Source organism: Vombatus ursinus, unplaced genomic scaffold, assembly GCF_900497805.2.
Source record: "Vombatus ursinus unplaced genomic scaffold, bare-nosed wombat genome assembly UNPS02014884.1, whole genome shotgun sequence".
NCBI classification, from domain to species: Eukaryota; Metazoa; Chordata; class Mammalia; order Diprotodontia; family Vombatidae; genus Vombatus; species Vombatus ursinus.
Window position 1 is genome coordinate 223,023 of NW_020954662.1, and position 22,275 is coordinate 245,297.

General features: G+C 40.4%; 1 protein-coding gene across 5 annotated transcripts in view; it reads left to right on the forward strand.

The window, feature by feature from the left end:
- LOC114028476 (transmembrane and coiled-coil domain-containing protein 4-like) overlaps window positions 1–22,275 on the forward strand; it is a 109,908-nt gene that overhangs the window by 46,249 nt on the left and 41,384 nt on the right. For 3 of the 5 annotated variants that reach the window (XM_027842712.1, XM_027842711.1, XM_027842713.1), the window contains one exon: window positions 5,263–5,347. In XM_027842712.1, coding sequence (XP_027698513.1) covers window positions 5,263–5,347 — 85 coding nt within the window. Of the gene's footprint in view, window positions 1–5,262; window positions 5,348–5,489; window positions 6,625–22,275 lie in introns of those variants that run through there. The other 2 variants (XM_027842714.1, XM_027842716.1) reach the window with 2 other exon arrangements.

Consider the following 22,275-nt stretch of genomic DNA (forward strand, 5'->3'; position numbering starts at 1 on the left):
GTGAAAATACGAAGACAAAAATAGAGGCCTTTGTTTGTGTGGTGATACGGGTACAGTAGAAAGAGGGCTGGATTTGGAAATAGAGTTGTGGGTTTTCTTGGCTCTCACTTTCCTCATCAGTAAAATGAGGATGTTGGACTGCATAATAGCTAGCATTTCAAGTCTTGCAAAGAGCATTTTATTATGTTATCTCATATTATCCATATATAAATTTGCATGTCTACATATAGGGAAATATCTATGTGTTATCTATATGTAGATATATAATATATGTCTATAGATATACCTAGATATATATGATTGATATATGTAATATGTATCATATATATGGTGTATCATGTATGTCATGTATGCTATATAATATATTATATATAATAATGTTATATATTATATATGATAGCACTATCTCATATATATAATTATAATATAATATCTCATTTTATGTTCAAAAGAGCCCTGGGAGGTAGTTGTTTGATAGCTTCCAAGGTCCCTGCTAGCTCTAAATCTGGGATCATGTGTTTCTCAAAGAGTTTACATGTTCTTGGGAGAGACAACATACACACACATATGATATATGTATATATACACATATGTATACATATATGTGATATACATGTGTTTATAATATACACTTATAATTATGGGCATCAAAAGGATAAGAAAGAAATGGAATGACAAGAGTAAAAACTTAAGGGGTGCAGAGCCCCCGAGGAGTTTGTGGCAGAGAAGGGGCAGGACAGATGAGGAGTGAATGGGAAAGTAGAATGTTTCTTAAAATGTAAAAGGATTGACAGATGCCAACAAAATGTGAAAATCCAGAGAAAATAGACATGATCCAGAGATCATTGAAGAGCTTCTTGATTTCCAAAAGGCTTGTTGAGGAAAAGATGGAAGGAATAGAAAATCTTTATCCAGGAGTGAAGTGGATGAGAGCCAGTCAACAAAGAAAAAAAAGTTCACTGATGAACCAAGAGGCTTGGCCCAATGTCCAGATCCAGGTCTAGGTTCCAGAGGGAAGAAGGGATGCTGCAGACAGCAGGGGAGAATTGACTTTTCTCATGAAGTGGAAAGATTCCAATGGGGCCAATTCAGTGCTAACAAAAGGATCAAATGTGAAGTGTCCTCAGATAGGCATAGCTTCTTATAAAGACAACTCACCTGGTACTCCTCACCATCTAGAAGCTGAAGCAAAATAGTTTCCATTGCTTTTGTAGACATAATGTACATATACATACATACCATAAACATGCAGATACATGTGTATGTATATATATTTTTATGCATTCACATACATGCAGTTATGTGCCTATAATTATATATACATGTGCACAAAGGTGTACCTTAATACATATGCTTATATACATATATATGTATATATATAATCAAACATATTTAATAAACTCTGAATCTCATTTATATTCTTTGGTTTAATAGTCATGTGAGGAGCCACCTACATTCTGTGAGAGCAGAGTGAAATGAGTTTTTTGAGTTTTTCTTTTGTTTGAATTGGTTTGAGATTTAGAGTTTAATTTTGTTTTTTTTGCATAGGCAACACTTGCAGATTTGAACAAGCAACTACGAGTTTTCTGCATTGACTTTATCGCAGAAAAGAGCATTTGATGCTAAGGAACAATTAACTTCCTCCACACTCAAGAAAAACTTTTACAAATATTTATTAATACCATTCGCATTATTCTGAATCCTAACAAATAAATGTTTAACCCATGTATGCCCAAGTTTACCTAAGAGAATTATCAGTCTAGGTAGAATTTTGACATTCTCTTGAAACCCAATTTGTTAATAGAAGTTACGTTTTGTAATTAGAGGTCAATCTACTAAACTTGCTTCTGGCACCTTGGGCAGCTAGGTGGCACACTGGATGGAGCCTTGGACCTGGAGTCTGGAAGTCCTTGGTTTAAAGTTGGCCTCAGCTACTTCCTAGCTGTGTGACCTGGGCAAGTCACTTCACCTCCGTCTGCCTTAATTTCCTCATCTGTGCAATGGGGATAATAATAACACCTACTTACCAGGGTTATTGTGAGGATCAAATGACATAGTATTTGTAAAGTGCTTTGCCAACCTTAAAGAGATATATAAATGCTAGCTATCATTATTGTTATTGTTATTATTATTATTATTATCATAACTGATTATTATTATTTGGTTCTGGTGAGTCTAGGAATCAGTTCCTCCTAAACCACAGAAGTTTTTTTGTCTCCAAGTATCCAAACACTGATTGTTGTTCTTTGTTTTTGAGGAACACTAAAATGACATCACTATGTCAGAGTCAAGGTACAGTGTGTCCAACTGTGGCTGGTCAGACCAATATGAGCTCGGAAGAATCTATCACAGGATGGGCATAAGTAGTCCACATGAACATTTGGGGTGGAGATGTCTCTAAGTTTGCATATCTCATGTTTCTTTTGAGCTACTGCAATTCTGCTTTGCTCATAGAGTTCGGTGCCTTCTTTGATATGGACATGCCATGCTGGGTAACCCTGTGCCAGTGTTTCCCATGTCTCAGAATCAATTCCAGAGCTCTTCAGAGAGACTTTGAGAGTTTCCTTGTATCTATTGCTTCTTCTGACCTCCATGTGAGAGCTTGCCTTGTGTGAGTTCTCCTTAAATAGTCTTTTAGGCAAGCATACATTTGGCATTTGAATGACGTGGCCAGCCCGTTGGATTTGCACTCTCTGTAGTCCAAACACTAACCACTTAGGAACAGATCAGATTTTTAAACCTTTCTGGATGGGGTAGAGATGAATGAAGAGGTATTCTAAGAATGTCCTGCATCTGTTAAGGTGGTGATGTGCACCTTCCCTATGGACCCAAAGGGGGCCCTGCATTGACACAGGATGTGAAAATAACTGCAGATTTCTACAAGAGGGATCTAAGAAAAATAAATTTTCTCTCCAAATCCTTATCAATGGTAATGCAGATGGACAGAGGGTGGAAAACAATCACTTTCTGCCATTTATTGTAAAAGGGGATAAAAATGTTAGCTAGCTTGTTTGCATAATCCCAGAGACCAAACTCTCACTTGATGATGTTACCAGTCTGAAAATTTTCAATCCTAGGTTGGAAACATGGGTAAATGCTGCCAAAACTTGTTTTAAAAGGAAAAAAAAGCTTAAAAGCAGAATCATTTTTGCCTTGATTTTCAAAGAGAAAAACTTAGACTTCCTGATTTGCAAAGTAGAGGTGTCCCATCTTATTTTACTAACCAAAAGGTCTTCCCTTAATCATAGAGGTTTTTCTTGAATGCAGAGAAGTTAATAGTTCCTTAGTATCAAGTGCTTATTTCAGTGATAAAGTCAATGCAGAAAGCTTATAATTGCTTGTTCAAAGCTACAAGTGTCGCTGATGCAAAAAACAAACAACATCCCCATCTGCTGGAACCTTAATATTCTTCCAATAAGAGTAGATATTTGACAGGCTTGAATTTTTATCACTATGGGCGTAAGTAGGCAAGCCAACTTACCAGTATTTTGTAGTCTTCTATATTAATGACACGAATGTTTCTCTTTCTTTATCCCAACCCATCCCTTAAATACATAGGACCAGCCTTTTTATTATTTGGGTTCCTTGGTTCCATAGAACTTAGGCAAAAATAAATTTTAGTCATTGGAATGTTATACAACCATATATTGCTTACTTTATTGTAAATACTAGAGAACAATGGTCAATAAATAGTTTTATGGTCTTCTTTTTGCAAACCATGAAGGGGCCACAGAACTGGAGAAAGACAAATATCCCAATGTTCAAAAAAAATAAAAAGAAGGAAGAAAAATCTGTGAACTACAGGCTAGTGAGCTGGCTTTGATTGATGAGGAAATTTTAGACTGAATCATGGAAAAGATGGTTAGTGAGCATCCAGAAAGGGAAACAGTGATTATAAAGAGCCAACATGGCTTCATAAAGAGCAAGTCATGATACTACACTAACCTCATTTCTTTTTTTAACAGGGTTACTAAACTGATAGATGGGAGAAATATTGTAGATATGGATAACTTAGGTTTTAACAAAGGATTTGATAAAGTATCAGTTCAGAACTGGTTAAGTGACCAGACTCAAAAGTAGTTAATTGTTAGTGGTTCATCATAGGCTTAGTAGAGGAGTTCATCAGTTGAGAGCGTCAGGGTCTGTGCTTGGCTGAAAGCTAGCCAACATTTTTATCAGTGACTCAAATAAAGGCTCATCAAATTTAAAGATGGAAGGGATAGTTAGCACAGAGGAAGATAGAATAAATATTTAAAAATTCTTAACACAAGATGGCACTGGGCCAAATCTAATAAGAAGAAATTCAGTAGAGATAAGTGTAAAATCTTCTACTTGAGTTCAGAAAATCAGCTTTAGAAATAGAGGAATAAGTATTTTGTCAGAAAATCCTCTGAAGATTTTAGTGGTCTGTAATTTCATTATGGGGCAGCTAGGTGGCGCCATAGATAGAGCGCTGGCCCTGGATTCTGGATCCTCTTCCTAGTTCAAATCTGGCCTCGGACACTTACTAGCTATGTGACCCCAAGCAAGTCACTTAACCCTGTTTGCCTCAGTTCCCTCGTCTGTAAAATGAGTTGCAGAAGGAAATGGCAAACCACATCATTATCTTTGCCAAGAAAACCCCAAATGGGGTCACGACTGAAAAACTACAGTACACATAACTTCAATATGAGTCAACAGTGTATTGTGGTAGCCAGAAATGTGTGGACCACATTAAGAGCAGCATAATTTCCAGAATAGGGAAGTAATTTAAGAAAGATATTCATGAACTGGAGAGTATTCAGAAAAGCACAATTCATTAAAGAAATTTAGTCTGGAGACTAAATTTAGTCTGGGACAGAGGACACTCTGGGGGATGGGATAACTGTCTTCAAAACTTTGAAGGGCTGTCATGGAAAAGAAGGAGTAGATTTGTTCTCTTTGGTTCCAGACAGCAAAACCAACAACAGTGGGTAGATGTTACAAAAATGTAGATATATTAGGGAAAACTTCATACCAATTAGAGCAATCCAAAAGTAGAATGGCCTTCCTGGAGAAGTGATGAGGTGCTCCCTGTTGGATGTCTTTAGTCCGGCTTCCACATTCTACATTCTAAAGCATCTTCCATGTCCAGGATTCTGTGTTCTAAGTGGTTCCTTCTAACTATGATTTCCATGTTCTAACATCTCTTCAAAATTCAAAAGTCTTATGTTCTAAACTCTCTATCAGATCCAACATTCTTTGATTATATTCTAACCCGTGATCTTCATCTGTTCCTTTAAGGGTAGACGACCTGTCACTTTGATTGGCTTCAGCCTGGGAGCAAGAGTCATTTACTTCTGTTTGCAAGAGATGGCTCAGGAGAAAGGTGAGTCTCATTCAGCTGAATGCAAATGGATGATAACCAAAGCCCCCCCCCCCAAAACAATCCAGGAAGGGACTCTCTTCTTTGCTGGCACATCAGGACCCACATAGGAAGAAAAAAGAGACTGACACTCCTTTACTTATAGCAGGGCTGGCAACCTTTCAGCGTGCATACCAAGTTGCCGCACCAATCTAAGTTGGAATTTTGGAGTGGCATCTCCAGTTCTTGAAAGCTGGAAGTTCAGATGGAGGCTGATAAAGGCTTAACTCTTCTGAGTAGAGTTGGAGGTACCAAATCTCATCGGGTAAATGATGACTTCACATACTCTCCCAAAGTTGTAGAGGCTGTGAATTGTGATTCTTATGATATTAGAAGTTGGGATGAAGGAACACAGCTGGGGCTGTGGATCAAAGGTGAGCTTCAAAAGCAGCGTGTGTACCCAAATCACAGAAGAATAGGTCTTTAAATTAGATTTGTTATGTATGAAGTGCTAGCGTACACTTGTCAAACTAATTCTTTTTTTGTGAGATTAAGTGAAGTATATGGAACAGTGTTGGAATAAATAGTTGGTATGGTTTCAAGAAACTTGCAGCAGCCATTGTGGTGGTTTAATGTGGTATTTCTATTATTTTCTGCTTGTTTAAAATGGCACTAGCTGCTGATCACCTTGGGAATACAGTCATATGCTCATGTGGCATGCTTCTGTTTCCCCCTGGTAACTTCACATAGTCCTTTGTTAATCTAGAGACAGGATGCAGAGTATACCCAAGAAGGAATCTGGACCATGATGCCTTAGAAATTGGACTGAGAGTCATGTATCTGAGCTCTGGTGATTGAGCTCAAGCCCCTATCACCTGGAAAGATTGCTCAATGATGAGCATCGAACATAACACATGAGTGTGGAGCGAGTAAATAATAGCAGCCTATGGTCCATATGGAGTACAGATGGACCCATTCTTGGAATTTATGCTATGAGTCCCACCCTGGTCTTAGGGCATAGGGCACCTGGGGAATGCAAGCATGGGGTATCTTATGGCATGATACTAGTATTGAAGGACTTAGCCATCAGCAACTAATGCTGCCCATGTCATATCCCACCTAAAACAATATTTTTTATAATTATAAACTTAACCATCAATAATCAACAGAAGCATTTCGGAAAAGCAAAATAGGAGGATTGTATATGAAACTATAAACTTTGGTTACGTAAGGTTTTTTAAGTATGTATTAAATTTAACACAGTAGTAACAAAATGGCTTTGCTCACATCCCCTTCAGAAATCTTTTTGTTTTCTTCTGTGTATTTTTAAATATCTTATTGATGTTCTTTTAATCTTTTTGCATCTCTTTCATATCCCACTAACTCACGCCTCCATCCAAACAAAATAATAGCTATTTACATTATTTATCAAATAATGTAATAATTAATGTAAATAAATAATAAGCATTTATTAAATAACCCTTTACATATGTTATCTTATTTTATCCTCCTAACAGTTCTGGAAGGTAGGTGCTATTATTATCCCCATTTTACTGATGAGGAAACTAAGGCCAAGAAAAGTTTAGTGACTGGCCCAGGGTCACACAGCTAGTAAGTGTCTGAGGCAGGATTCAAATTCACTTCTTCCCGATTCCAAGCTCAGTATTGTAGGCACTGGGCTAGTTAGCTGCCCTCCATTATAACAAATGACTGGAATCATGCAGAGCAAATGACAAAGCTTTTGACCATCGGATTTGAAAATGCATGTCTCATTCTCCACCTTTAGTCTATCACTTTCCTTCTAATATGTGGGTAAAATGTTTCATCCTCAATCTTCTGAAGTCATGATGAATCACTGCCTTGCTCAAAGCTGCACAGTCTTTCAAAGTTGTATTTTTAGTAATTTTGTGGTATTTGCATTATGGTAATCCTGTAAATTGTTCTCCTGATTCTACTCATTTCACTCTACATTCATTCGTTTCTCCCGGTTATCATACTCCTGATTTCTCACAGCATAATAACATTCCTTTATATCTATATACCATGATGTGTTTAACCATTCCCCAACTGATGGGCACTGGCTTTGTTTCCAGTTCTTTGCTATAGTAAAAAGGGCTGCTATAAAATTCTGTGAATAGGTCCTTTCCTCCTATCTTTGGGAAGAGGTATGCACAGTTGAGTGACTTGTTGGCCATAGTTCCAAATTGTTTTCTAGAATAACTGAACCAATTCACAGCTCCACCAACAATGTATTAGTGTGCTTGTCTTCCACTCACAGTCCCTCCTAGCAATTTCCATTTTCCTTTTTTGTTATCTTTGCCCATCTCATGGGTGTGTAAAGTTTCAGAGTTGTTTTAATGAATAATTAGAAAAGAACTCTAGTTATTAATGATTCTCATATGTTTATTGATAGCATGAATTTCTTCCTTTGAAAACTGCCTGTTTGCTACCCTTTAACCACTTATCTCCTAGGATATATTTGTATCAATTTCCCTAATTATTATAAATATCAACTATTAATAGCTCACATTTATACAGCACTTTGAGCTTTGTAAAATTCTTTATGAACATTATATCATTCAATGTTCATATTAACTATAAGGGCACAAGTGCTAATATCACCATTTAACAAATGAGGAAACTGAGGCTTAGAGCTAACATTAAATAACATTACAACATAACATTAAATAACTAAGATTTCTATAGTACCTTAAGGTTTTCAAAATGCCTTACAAATGTCTAATTTGATCCTTACAACAACCCTGGGAGGCAGTACTATTATTATCCCTGTTTTGCAGATGAGGAAACGGAAGCAGAGGTTAAGTGATTTGCTCAGGGTCCCATATAGTGCCACAGGTGGGATTTTAACCCAGATTCCCCTGACCCCAAGTCCAATCCTCTCCTTATTACACATGCCAGTGATTAAACAAAGCTAGGCAATCACCATCTGTGGGGAAAGAATGTACCTCAGTTTCCTCATTTATAAAATCGAGATAATAGTAGCACCTACATCTCAAGATTGTTGTGAGAGTAAAATGAGATAGTATTTGAAAAGTGCTTTGCGAGCCTTAAAGTGCTACAGAAGTGCTAACTATTATTATTAGCTGGGATTTCTGACTCTAAATCTAACAGTTCACTGCACTGCCAGATCATTAAAAGAGGGAGAAATCTCTCTAGCCGCTGGAATAAGCCAGGAAGGCTTTCTGTCATCTCTATAGAGTCAATTCCATTCAACACAGTTATTCGGGACCTATCTGGAAGCAGGTAGGTGGCACAGTGGGCCTGGAGTCAGGAAGACCTAAGTTCAAAGACCTCGGACATTTACTAGCTATGTGACCCTGGGCAAGTCACTCAACCCCAATTGGCTAAAAAAAAAAAAAAAACCTCACTCTTCAATGTTGTCTGTTTTTATTCTCTGCTTCTTCCTGCGGGTGACAGACTGACACGGCCCTGGGTCATGACTCCTCTGACTCCTGACTGCTCAGGGCAGTGGGGACCCACGTAAGCTTCCTGAGCCGGGGAATGACCTAGTCGGAACTGTTCTTTAAAAATATCTTCGGGGCAGCTGTTTGGAGGATAGATTGGAGGCAGGAGAACTAATTAGATAACTATTGCAGGAGTCAAGGTAAGGTGTATTGTGGCCAATTAAGTAAAGATAAATAAAACGGCACAAGGTCCCCTGAAGGTAGAATCAACAGAATTTGGGCGATTGATTGGATGGGTACTGGGCATGGAAGGAAAAGGAAGGTGCTGGTGACTCCAGGATTGGGAACCTGAGTGACTGAAAGGATGTGGTGTCCTTGGTGGAAATCGGGAAGTTAGGAAGAGGGGTGGGAAGAGGGGAGAAAGATCAAGAGGTTCATTTTGAATTTGTTGATCATGTAGTCAGTCAACTAGCATATGTGCCAGACCAGATTTGGTGCCAAGCACTGAATCATGTACACACTCGAGTATAGTAGTGCAAGTATTATTATCTTCATTTTTGTTGGTTTTAACTTGTTTTTCAGTCATGTCCAACTCTCTGTGACCCTATTTGAAGTTTTCTTGGCCAAGATATTGGAGTGGTTTGCTCTTTCCTTCTCCAGCTTATTTTACCGATGAGGAAACTGAGTGAAACAGGGTGACGTGACTTAACCAGGATCCCACAGCTAGTAAATGTCTGAGGCCGGATTTGAACTCAGGAAGACTCATCTTCCTGATTCCAAGCCCAGTGCTCTATCCACTATGGCGCCACCTAGCTGCCCTATTTTAGATTTACAGAGGAGGAAATAGAGGCCTGGAGAGGGAAAATTACTTACCTAAGGTCATACATCTAGCTAGTGGCAGAAGTGTGGGAGAAGAACCCAGACCTTCCAGGTCCTTATATCCTAAACTCTTTCAATCCCATCAGCCATCTGACTATACTGCCTTTTTTTTCTCTAATCCTGTGATTTCATTGGTGTATAGAACTCCCTCATGAGGAAATTCCCTTTACTAATGCAGAATAACAAATCTTCTTTAACATAATAGTCTTCCTTCCTACCTCTCGGACCGCTCCTTCTCTGTCTCCTCTGCTGGATCTTCATCCAGGCCCCCCCCATAACTTTGGGTGTCCACCAAGGCTCTGTCCTAGACTCTCTTTTCTTCTCATAATCTCTCATTTGATGACCTCATCAGTTTTTATATGTTTAATTATCATCTCTATGCAGATGATCTATCCCAGATATAGCACTAGAATTCTCTTTCCCCTCCTGAGTTCCAGTCTTGAATTACCAATTGCCTCTTTGGACATCTTGACCTGGATGCCCCGTGGGCATCTCAGATTCAACAAGCCAGAACAGAACTCATCATCTTCCCCCTAAAAGTTATCACTCTTCCAAACTTCCCTGTAATTGTCAACAGCACTGCCATCTTTCCAGTCATCCGTCCTCAACTCCCCACTCTCACTCCTCCTGACTGTCCACTCATTTACCACATCTTGATGTTTCTGCCTCCATGACATCTCTCACACCCATTTGCTTCTCTCCACTCATACAACCCCGACCCTGGCGCAGGCCCTTGTCACCTCTCGTCGGGACTATTACAACAACTCCCTAATTGGTTTCCCTGCCTCAACTCCATCCCCCAGTACAGTCCAACTGCCACAGTGATTTTCGTGAAGCTCAGGCCTGACATGTCACTCCCCTACTCAATAAATTCCAATAATTCCCTATTATCTGTAGGATCGACTATAAACTCCTCTATTTGGCATTCAGAGCTCTTCCCAACTTGTCTCTTTCCTACCTTTCTAGTCTTCTTATACCTTATTTCCCTCCTCATCCTCTGTGGTTCATCTGTGTGGGCCTATGTGCTGTTCCTCTCCCATGACACACCATCGCCATGTCTCTGCACTCACCGTCCCTCCATGCCTACAATGCTCTCCCTCCTCATCACCACCTCCTAGAATCCCTAATTTCTTTCAGCTCAGCTCCAAATGCTACTTTTCTTTTTGCCTTTGAAAAAATATCTATATTTTATTTTTAATTTATAAAGTAAAACAAGAATTTCCATAACCTAGTAGAATAAAAAAGATGATTGCGTATGAAATTGCAAATCTATTATGTACAACTTGCTATTCCTTTTAAATATATAATAAAGTTATCATGTAACTTTTTTCTTTTTTTCTTCCTTGTCCCCCTTCCCCCATCCTGCCCTAGAGATGGCTACCATTAGACACAAGTATGTGTGTGTATACATATATATATAATATATATAATCATTCTATATATACTTCATTTATCCATTCTTTCTCTGGATAGACTCTTTCTCTGATCCCCTCTGTTGGAACAGCCTTCCTCCAGAGATGACCATGTCTCAACTTTTTATGTATTTTGACTACATCTACATATGCAGGAGATGTCTCCCCCATTAGAATATGAGGTCTTTGAGGTCAAGGATCTGTTTCATTTTTTGTCTTTATATCTCTAGTGCCTGGCACTACATAAATGCTGGTTAGTTAATTGATTAGAGAGAAGCACTAAGAGGTTAAGTGATTTGCCCAGGATGTGTCAGTGTCAGAACTTAAACCCAGGACTTGAACTCTGAAACCAGCTCTCTGTCCTCTACACCATGCTGCATTTTAATTCCCTAAAAATGCTTCCTGCCAGAGTGGTTGGGGGCATCATCTAAGAGGGAATGTGGTACAGTGAGAAAAGCTCTGAGTTTGGGATCAGAAGACCTGAGTATGAATCCCATCTCTGTTATTTCCTTCTAGAAAAGAGGTGTCAAACTCATGCTGGTGGAGCTCTACAGAGCCCACGAAACTCCCCAGCCAGAACCAGATGAAAATGTCATTGGGAAATGTTTGACGAAGTAAATAAAAATACAATATGATGTGGATAATGTTAATTTGTGGTGGCCTGCAGGGATCTTTTTCTATTTGAGTTTGACGTCATTGTTATAGAAGTGGACAAATTGCTTAGCCTTTCAGGTCCTCAGTTTCCTTCTCTATATAATAAGATTGGGCTCGATGACCTCTAAGATCCCTTCCAGTTCTTGGTCTACGACCAGTGACCTCCTGATAACCACTTCTTGTCAAAAAGATGGCCACTGGTCATGTTGGGATTTTGTTTTAAAAGTATTTATTGATGTCTATTTTTTTAACACCACAGTCTACTCCAGTTAGTATCCCAAACCATCCCCAAAAAACATCCCATATAACAAATAGAATTTTTTAAGGTTAAAAGAAGAAGAAAAACAACAACATAAACTGATCAATACACTGAAAGAAGTCTGAAAACTTGTACAGTGTATAGCACTTGTTGATCTCCACCCTCTGCAAAGAGGATGGGGTTGGGGATGCCTTCTTAAATCTCTTCTCATGAGTCATGCTTGTTCTTTCTCATTTTGCAACATTCACTTTTCCTTTGTGTGTGGTTGTTCTTTCCATTTACGTTGTTGTAGCCATTGTATATGTCGTTCTCTTAGTTCTACTTACTTCCCTCTGCATCAGTTCTTATAGATCTTCCTATGCTTCTCTGTATTCATCACCTGACCACATACATCATTTCTTACAGCATAGTAACATTTCATTTGGGCCACTAGGTGGCGCAGTAGATAGAGTATTGGACTTGGAATCAGGAAAACCTGAATTCAAATTCCGTGTCAGACACGTCCTAGCTGTGTGACCCTCGGCAAGTCACTTAACCCTGTTTGCCCCAGTTTCCTCATCTATCAAATGAGCTGAAGAATAAACTGGCAAACCACTCAAGTATCTTTGCCTAGAAAACCCCAAATGGGGTCACAAAGAGTCAGACACAACTGAAACATCTGAAAAATAATAACAAATACTCCATTACATTCATGTACCACAATTTGTTTAGCCGTTTCCAGTCAATGGACATCTACTTTGTTTCCAGTTCTTTGCTATCACAAACACTACTGCTGTGAGTACTTTGGCGTATATGGGTACTTTCTTCTTATCAGTGGCCTCCTCGGGGTACAAGGAGGGATATGCTAGAATCAGCTCATGCCAGCTCACTAGCCAATTATTAAATTTTCAGTGTGATCTTTTGCACCTTGGAAATCAGCAAATGCTAGATCAGGATTTAATTTATTATTTTGTTGGTTTATTTTATTTTATTTTAATATATTTATTTTATTGATTGTCTAAGAAAATGATGGAGGAAATGTTAATAATGCAGATTAAACTTAGAAGCATATTATGCCTTTTTAGAAAGCCAATTATAAATCATTTACAAGCACACTCTGGAAAGAAGCCCATTAATGGAATCTCAAGGTCAAAGGCTATGGACATTTTAGTCACTTTATTTGTGTATTTCCAAATTGTCTTCCAAAATGGTTGTACTGATTCACAGCTCCACCAACAATGTACCAGTGTGCCTTCCCACAACCCCTCAAACATTCACTCTTCTCATCACTTTGTCATCTTTGTCAGTTTTCTGGATGACAAATGAAACCCCAGGATTGTTTTAATGTGCATTTCTCTTATTATTAGTGATTTAGAGCATTCTTCCATGTACTTGTTAATAGTTTGTCTTTTTTTTTTTTAATGAACACTCTCTGAAGCCACTCTACACAGCCCCACAAGCCATCGTTTTAAAAGAGCCAATGAAATACATTCCTGAAATGCTATCTTCTGTTTCCATGGTCATTCAGTCCCCTCCCCACAAGCTAGGTAGAAACCACCAGCCAATTTCTTATGACCTTCTGTGCTGTTGTTTAACTAAGAGAACCAATTCTTAATTCAGGCCTTTACAGGAAATTAATATACATTAATATACATTCCTTACTCATTGGGCCATTACACCTCTGAAGCCTTTGTTCACCCTGCAGAGCTAATTCTAGGCCTTACACACTTGCCTTTACAGAATGTTAGTTGTAAATGACAAACTTTCCACAGAACAATGCTTATTATTGAGGATTCATGGAAATAACTACTGCTGAGGCGGCCCATCCATCAGGCAATCAACATTCATCTCTTAAGTGCTTACAATGTGCCAGGCACTGGGCTAGGCACTAGGGATACAGAGACAAAAGATGAATAGTCTCTGCTCTCAAGAAGTTTACATTCCACAGGAGGAGAAAGTATCTATCGATACATCCATCCATCCATCCATCCATCTATCCATCTCTCTGTCTCTCTACATATATATGTATATATATAGAGAGAGAGAGAGATGTATGTATATATGTATGTATGTATATGTATCTGCATACATACCAACCCATACATGTAATATATATAGTGGTTAGGGAGAGGAAAGCCCTAACAGCTAGAGTGGGGGTGGGGGGGAGGGGAATCAGGAAAGGTTTCATGCAGAAAGTGGTGCTTGAACTCAATTTAGAAGGAGGTGAAATGAGAAGAGAGGGCATTGCAAGCATGGAGAATGGCCAGGGCAAAGGAATGGAAAACAGAGTCAGTCAATAGTCAGCAAGCATATGTTAAGCACCTGCTGTATACCAGGCACTGTGTTCAATGCTAAGGATACAAAGAAAGGCAAAAACATGGTCCCTGCCTTCAAGGAGCTCATATCATGTAAATAATTGTTCCTACAAGATATGTACAGTGTTGGAGAAGTTGAGTGAAGGAACAGAAAGGGAAGGCTAGTCCAGCTGGACCACAGTGGACAGGAAAGGGAGTAATGTAAGGGATGTTCCAAAAGTCTTAATGCAGTTTTAAGCTATTAAAGCTTAACTAATCTGGAAAAAGAGGTAGGGGCCAGGTCATGTTTTAGAACACAAACAAAGATGTCGATAGTTTATCCTGGGGTGGGGAACCTGTGACCTGGAGGCCACATGTGGCCTTCTAGGTCCTTGGGTGCAGCCTTTTGACTGAATCCAAGTTTTATGGAACAAATCCTTTTATTAAGGGGATTTTTTCCTGTGAAGTTTAGATTCAGTCAAAGAGCCACACTTCAGGACCTAGAAGGCCACAGGTTCCCCACCCCTGGTTTATTCTAAAGGCAATAAGGAGCCACCAGGGTTTATCGAGTTGGGGGATGACATGGTTAAATGTACCCTTTAAGAAAACCACTTTGGCAGGTTTGTGGAAGATGGATTGTTTCCACAGTTGGACAGCTTTCATTGTTAGAAAAAAGAAGAAATACACTCTTTCATAGCTCATGTTTCTGAAGCATTTAGGGTTTACTAAAAGCTTTTCTCACATTGTCCTTGCGAAGTCGTTCTACAGGTTTTATATATCCCTATTCTAGAGACACAGAAACCAAGGCTCAAGCTTGCCTACAAACACACACCTAGCTGGTCTCTAAGCCAGGTGTCTTTACTGCTCCATCCACTCTACTGAACTGTGTCTCAGAAACAAGAGGCTTGTATTTTAGGGGCTGAAAAATGAATCATTTGGCAACACAGGACAATTTGGGGTCCAGTGCCTGGGCATCACAAGAATGCTGTGTCAGTACTCTGCTAAGCTTCCAAAATGGGAAAAACACCATGGCTGGGATGTTGTCTGGGCATCTCCTCCCATATCAGTCATCCAGCCATCTTCAAATCCCCGGGGAGATGAACGGAGTCATAAAATCCAAGTTTCTTTCCATCCACTCACTAGCCTTCCCTCTGACTTGGCCTGATGTAATAACTTCCCCTTTCTAAAGTGGGTGGTGAGCTATGTCTTCATTCACCCTCCCTCTTCCACCTCCATCTTTGCCCTTGATCTCAGACTCCTTTAAGGAAGTCTCCCTTCTGCTGAGATAGGGGTGCCTGGAGATTTCTGTGCCTTCCCATTGATCAGAGCCAGCTGCAGACACATCTGGCCATGGCTGCATCAGCAGGGATGTGAGCCCACAGCTTCCTCTCAGCATGGATAAATAACATCCTTGATCCATTTGAAAGTGCATAATTTTAATTCAGTCCTCCTGGTGGGCTTCCTAAATGGCTCCAGGTGGGCTCATAGATCTTTCTTCAGATAGCCCCCAAAACCACTTTGCATTTCCGATGTTCCATTTTCTTTCTTGGGGAATAATTGAGTGAAGTCCTGTTGGTTGATGCAAATAGAAAAAAGCTGTGTTACAGATGGGGGACTGGAAAGCATTTACTTTCTGAAACATGAGCCCTGCTGACCCTCAGAGTTATGGCTACCTTCTGACAGGCTCCTGTATAATTTCATAATATCACCAAAACCATTCTCATCAAAATGCATTTTTAGATGAATGATGACAAGCTAGGGATCAAACAGGGTGAAATGGAAACCGGAAGCCCCCCATTCTTGGCTGTAGCCAGGCCCCTGGTGGCTTATGTTTGATATTGGAACAAAAGGAGATCCTCACAGGTCTTTGAACAGATTGCAAAAAGAGATTCACTTAGCCATTGCAGGAGAAGGATCGGCATTGACGACCTCGTAAGTTGATTCAGCCAAGCAAAGATCCCCTGCCTTTCAGTTTCCCATTGTGGTCCATCAGCCAAACATCAGAGACTGCCTGTGGCAAGCACCTCCTTGCTGTTTTATACTCAGACTACCTGGGAATGATCTCAAACGCCTGGGCCTTTTGTCCTCTGAACCAATGAAGTCTCAAGGACAATTTCCATACCTTTTATGGAAAAATTTGCCTAACTTGCATGGGGGGGGTGGATTAGTATGTTGCTCACCAACCTCCCCCCCCAACCCCCATGATCCTATGAGGATAAGTTGAAGGAAAGAGGAGGGAAGTGATATTTCCTCTGGTGAAGGACATACTTATTGGGACAGGGGGGAAAATGACTACTGCTTTTAATTATCTGAAGGGCTGCCACATGGAAAAGGGCTGTTACAATAGTCCAGGCCTGAAGTGGTGAAGGCCTGCACTAGAGTAGTAGCAATCAATCAATAAACATTTATTAAGTACCTATTATGTGCCAGGCACTGTGCTAAGTGCTGAGGATACAAAAAAAAAGGCAAAAGGCAATCCCTGCCCTCAAGGAACTTACAGTCTAATGAGAGAGACAACATTCAAATATATACTAAGAAAGCCATAGACGGGATACATAGGAAATAATGGTGCAGTGGATAGAGTCAGGGAGACTTATCTTCCCAAGTTCAAATCCCGGCCTCAGACACTTAGTAGCTATGTGACCCTGGGCAAGTCACTCAACCCTCTTTGCCTCAGTTTCCTCATATACAAAATGAGCTGGAGAAGGAACTAACAAGCAAAGATACTCCAGTATCTTTGACAAGAAAACCCCAAATGGGGTCACGAAAAGTCAGACACAATTGAAAACAACTCAACAACCGTTAACAAAGGGAAGGTAGTGGAATTAAGAGGGGTTAGGGAAGATTTCCTGTAGAAGGTGGGAGCCAGGGAGATCAGTAGTCAGAAATGAGGAGAGACAGAAGACAGCCAGAGAAAAGACATGGAAAGTCTTCTTTCTGGAACATCCAGGAATCCAGAATCATTGGTACATGAAGGAGAGTAAGGAGTAAAAAGTCTGGAAAGGCAGGAGGGGGCCAAGTTAGGAAGGGCTTTGAATGCCAGATGTATTTAATCCTGAAGGTGATAGGGAGCCACTGCAGTTTATTGAGTAGGGGAGTGACCTGTGCTTTAGGAAAATCACTTTGGTGGCTGAATGGAGGATGGATTGGAGTGCGAGAGACCTGAGGCAGACAGACCCACCTGCAGCTATTACGATAATCCAGGTGAGAAGTGATGAGGGTCTGCACCAGTGTAGTGGCAGTGTCAGAGGAGATAAGGGGACATATTCAAGAGATGGTCCAGAGGTGACATCGACAGCAGGCCTTGGCGGCTGCTTGGATATGGGGGCAGGGTAGAGATTATGAGGAATCCAGGATGACTCCTGGGTGGGAGCCTGAGGACCTGGGAGGATGAGGTTGCTTTCTACAATAATAGGGAAAGGTAGGAGGGAGAGAAGGATGGGGGTGGGGGGCAAATAATGAGTTCTGTTTTGGCCATATTGAGTTTAAGAAGTCTCTTAGACATCCAGTTTGAGATGTCTGAAAAGCAGTTGGAGATGCAAGATTGGAGATCAGCAGAGGGGTTGGGGCAGGATTTGAGAATCATCAGCATAGAGATGGTCATTAAATCCATGGGAGCTGATGAGATCTCCAAGTGAAATAGTATAGAGGGAGAAGAGAAGAGGGCCCAGGACAGAGCCCTGAGGGACACCTATGGTTAGAGGGCATGATCTGGGGGAGGATCCAGAAAGGGAGACTGAGAAGAAGCGGTCCAAGAGGTAGGAGGAGAACCAGAAGAGAGAGATGTCCCAAAAACCTAAGAGAGTAAAAAGTGTTAAGGAAGAGAGATCAACACTGTCAAAGACTAGAGAGAAGTCAAGGGGAATGAGGATTGAGAAAAGGCCGTTGGATTTGGCAACGAAGAAATCATTAGTAACTTTGGAGAGAGACACGTCAGTGGAATGATATGGTTGGACACCACATTGTAAGGGTTTAAGAAGAGAATGAGAGGAGAGAAAGCAGATGGTCTTTTTGAGGAGTTCAGCTACAAAGGGCAGAAGAGATATAGGATGACAGCAAGGATGGAAGGATGAAGTGAGGGTTTTTTTTTTCAGGATCAGGGAGAATGGGAATGTTTGTAGGCAGTAGGGAATGAGCCAAATTTTCTGCTTGGCCCCAGGTGGCAGAATAAAGAGTCAAAGTATCAGGGAGAGGGGTGACAGCTCCGCAGAACAGGAAAAACTTCCAACAGTCACCCAAGTCATTCAGTTCAATTCAACAAATATTTATTGAATGTCTGCCATGTGCATTGCACAGTGCTAGGCACTGAGGATACAAAGATAGAAAATGAAACAGTGCCTGCCCTCAAGGAGTTTCCATTCTAGCAAGGGGCTACAACACATGTGCTCTCAAATGCTCAGGTACTCCAAGGATATGTGATCTCATTGATTTGGAAGTGCCCTCCAGTGCCACAGATCTCAATCTATCCATGCCTAGCCATCGGGTGCAACACTCTCATTCATGGCCTTTCACCATGCCTTCCTTGCTTTCTCCTGACATTTCAAGGGTACCACTAGACCAGAGGCGGGGAACCTGTGGCCTCAAGGCCACATGTGGCCCTCTAGGTCCTCAAGTGGGGCCCTGTGACTGAATTCAAACTTCACAGAACAGATCCCCTTAATAAAAGGATTTGTTCTATAAAACTTGGACTCAGTCAAAATGCCGCACCCAAGGACCTAGAAGGCCACATGTGACCTCAAGACTGCAGGTTCCCCACTCCTGCACTAGAGCATTCTGGCCATTCACCTGACTTTCCTTGCCACAAGAGCAGCCATCTGTCATGCATTTCCCTAATGTTGTCTTTTACTCTGCTCATCTTCAAAGTTCCTCATTGGTCCTACGTTAGAGCCTCCCATCCCTTGCCCAGATTAGGACATAGATTTGGATTGATGGCCTGTACCACTTGTCCATTCATGTGTGTGTGTGTGAATGTATTTATGTGTGTATATATGTAAGCGTGTATATATCTAGGAGAGCAGAAAGATGGACAATGAGTTGGTCTCAGCATTGAACAGGAGAAGGTGAGATAGCTGAATTACCCTTCAGGAGATTGCAAAGATCCCTTTAATTCTCTACCAGTCCCCCCATGATTCTCTTGGAAACAAAAGCCTATCTTTTTTAAAACCAACATTCCATTAGTGCTATTGTATGGAAGCATCTGCTGTATTCCACATCTGCATGGAATACTATGGTCTACAAAGAATTGGAAATTAACATCACACAGAGGGCAGTGGGGAGGTATGGGATATCTGCAAGTGTGCATGCAAGTAATTAAATGTCAAATACATGCAAAGTAATATCAAGTACTATCAAGAAGGAGAGAATGCTAATAACCAGGGAGACGGGAGAGCAAGAAAGGTCTTATGTGGGAGGTAGCATCTGAGATGTGTTTCAGAAAGAGCTAGGGATCCTGCAAGGTGGAGGAGAAAAGGAAGAGCATTCCAGACATGTATAACCAGGGAGAAGATATAATTTCTTTTTTTTTTTAAGTAAATAGTATTTTTTCCAATTACGTATAAAGGTAGTTTTCAACATTCATTTTTTATGAGATTATGAGTTCCAAATTTTTCTCCCTCTTTCCCTCGCCTTTCCCCTCCCCAGGATGGCAAGCAATCTGATATAGGTTATACATGTGCAATCAATGTAAACATATTTCCACATGAGGAAGATGGAATTTCTTTTTCAGACAGCAGCTAACAGGCCACTTTACCTGGAATAAAGAGTGTGTGAAAAGGGACTAACATGAAAAATAGAAAGGTAGGTGGGAGCCATATTGTGGGGGGGGCTTTAAATGACAGTCTGAGGATTTTTGTATTTTGTCCTAGAGGCAATGGGGAGCCATTTTTGAGTAAGGAGTTGGTTTGGGGAATATTCATTTGGTACCTATGTAAAGAATGGATTGGAGAGTAAGACACTAGAGGCAAGGACATCAGTGGGGAGGCTTTGCAGTAATCTAGGTGAAAGGTGATGAGGGACGAGGCTAGTAGCTGCATGAATGGAGGGAAGGCGATGAATGCAAGAGATACCGAAGAGTGAGACTGGTAATTTTTGGCTACTGATGGCTTTGGCAAATGAGAGGAAGGGAAGAGTCACATATGACCCCAAGGTCAGTGATTGACTCTAATTAGATACTTCAGCTCAAAACCCTTGGGATGAAAGTTTTCCACTCTCTCTCACACCCCATCATCTGTGCACATTACGTGAGTGTGGTCCAGTCAGTTTCTCTCTTGGTCAGTGTGCAAGAAAGCCTAGAATATTTGAACTAAAAGAGACCATGCAAGTCATCTGGTCACACTTGTCATCCCCACCTGGTGGTCATCAGTCATAGGCATGAACATTTCAGGTGATAAGGAGCTTATTGCCTACCAAGTCAATCTCTTCCACCTCTTGGGCCACTGAAATTATTAGTAAGCTCTGACTTACGTTGAGCCAGAAACTGCTTCTCTGTAACTCCCATTCATGGGCCCTCAACAGCTACCCAGATCACCTGCTCCCTCAGATATCCAAAGACAGCAGTGATATCTTCCTACCATCTTCTCTCTAATACCCCTGGTTCTTTCAGCTGATTCTCATATAGCATATCTTCCTTCCTAGCCTCCCTCCTTTAAGCACTCTGCAGCTCATCCTTCTGCCTCTTAAAATGTGGTACCCAAAATGGAACACAAGCCAGATATGGCTGGCCAAGGCGGAGGCAGCATGCCTATCCTCTCTCCCTTGCTGAAAATATTACACATCTGTAAACAAAGCCTAAGCTTGGGTTGATTTTTTTGGTTGTTGAATCACACTGTAGATTCATAGGGAGCTATACATGAACTGATACCTAGCCACACTTCCCCTGTCTTGTACTTTTGCTATTGATGTTATAAACCCAAGCGTGGGACTTTACATTTATCTCTATGAGATTTCATCTTGTTACAGTCAACCTGCTGTTCCAGTCTGTGGAGATCTTCTTGGAGCCTAATTCTGTTTCTCAATTTGTAATAATAATCATACTTAGTTACTTTTTTATGTTACTATTCTTTATTTTTTAAATAAGTTTTTATGTCTTTTGTTTCCCTACTATTCTTTCCTTTTTCCCTTCCTAAAAGCTATACCATATGACAAATAGTATTTTTAAAGACAAAAGAAAAAGAAGAGGAAAAAAAATCAACAGATTTAAAATAGCTGATCAATATATTGAAAAAGACTGAAAATATGTGCAGTGTACAATATTGTGAGCCTCTTGTCTCTTCAAAGGGGAAGGATGAAGGTGTCTTCTCATCTCCCTTCTTTTGAGACATGCTTGTTCCTTCTAATTTTGCGACATTCATTTTGGATTTGTGTGTGTGTGAATGTGGTTGACCTTCCCATTCAAACTGTTGTAGGCATTATTGTTTTCTTGGCTCTGCTTTCTTCCCTCTGGATCAGTTCATGAAAATCTTCCCAGGCTTCTCTGTATTCATCATATTCATCATTTTAAATAGTAATTTTCCATTATATTCATGTGCCATAAATATAGCTTATTTAGCCACTGCTGATCAATAAGAAACTACTTAACTATCACAAAATTCTTTACCATCACAAAAAATGCTGTGACGAATATTTCAGTGTAGATGGGGACTTTTTTCTTATCAATGGCCCCCTTGGGGTCTTAATTCAGTAATGGAATCTCTGGGCCAAAGAACACATACATATTAGTCACTTTATTTGCATAATTCCAAATTGCCTTCCAAAATGGTTGTACCATTTGACAGTTCCACCAACAATGCACCAGTGTGCCTATCATCCCACAGCCCCTCCCATAGTGGGGGCTTTAGTCCCATAGGACCATTGCCTAGTCCCATCTTTTGTCTTCTTTTCCAATTTGCTGGATGTAAGGTGAAAACCCAGGGTTGTTTTGATCTGCATTTCTCTTATTATCACATATGTAGTCACTCTGATGGATCTCCCACTGTCACGAGTGTGAGCATCCACTACACCAGTGGAATTGTCACTAATCTCAAGCTGCTGGCCACGACAGATGCCTAAGTTT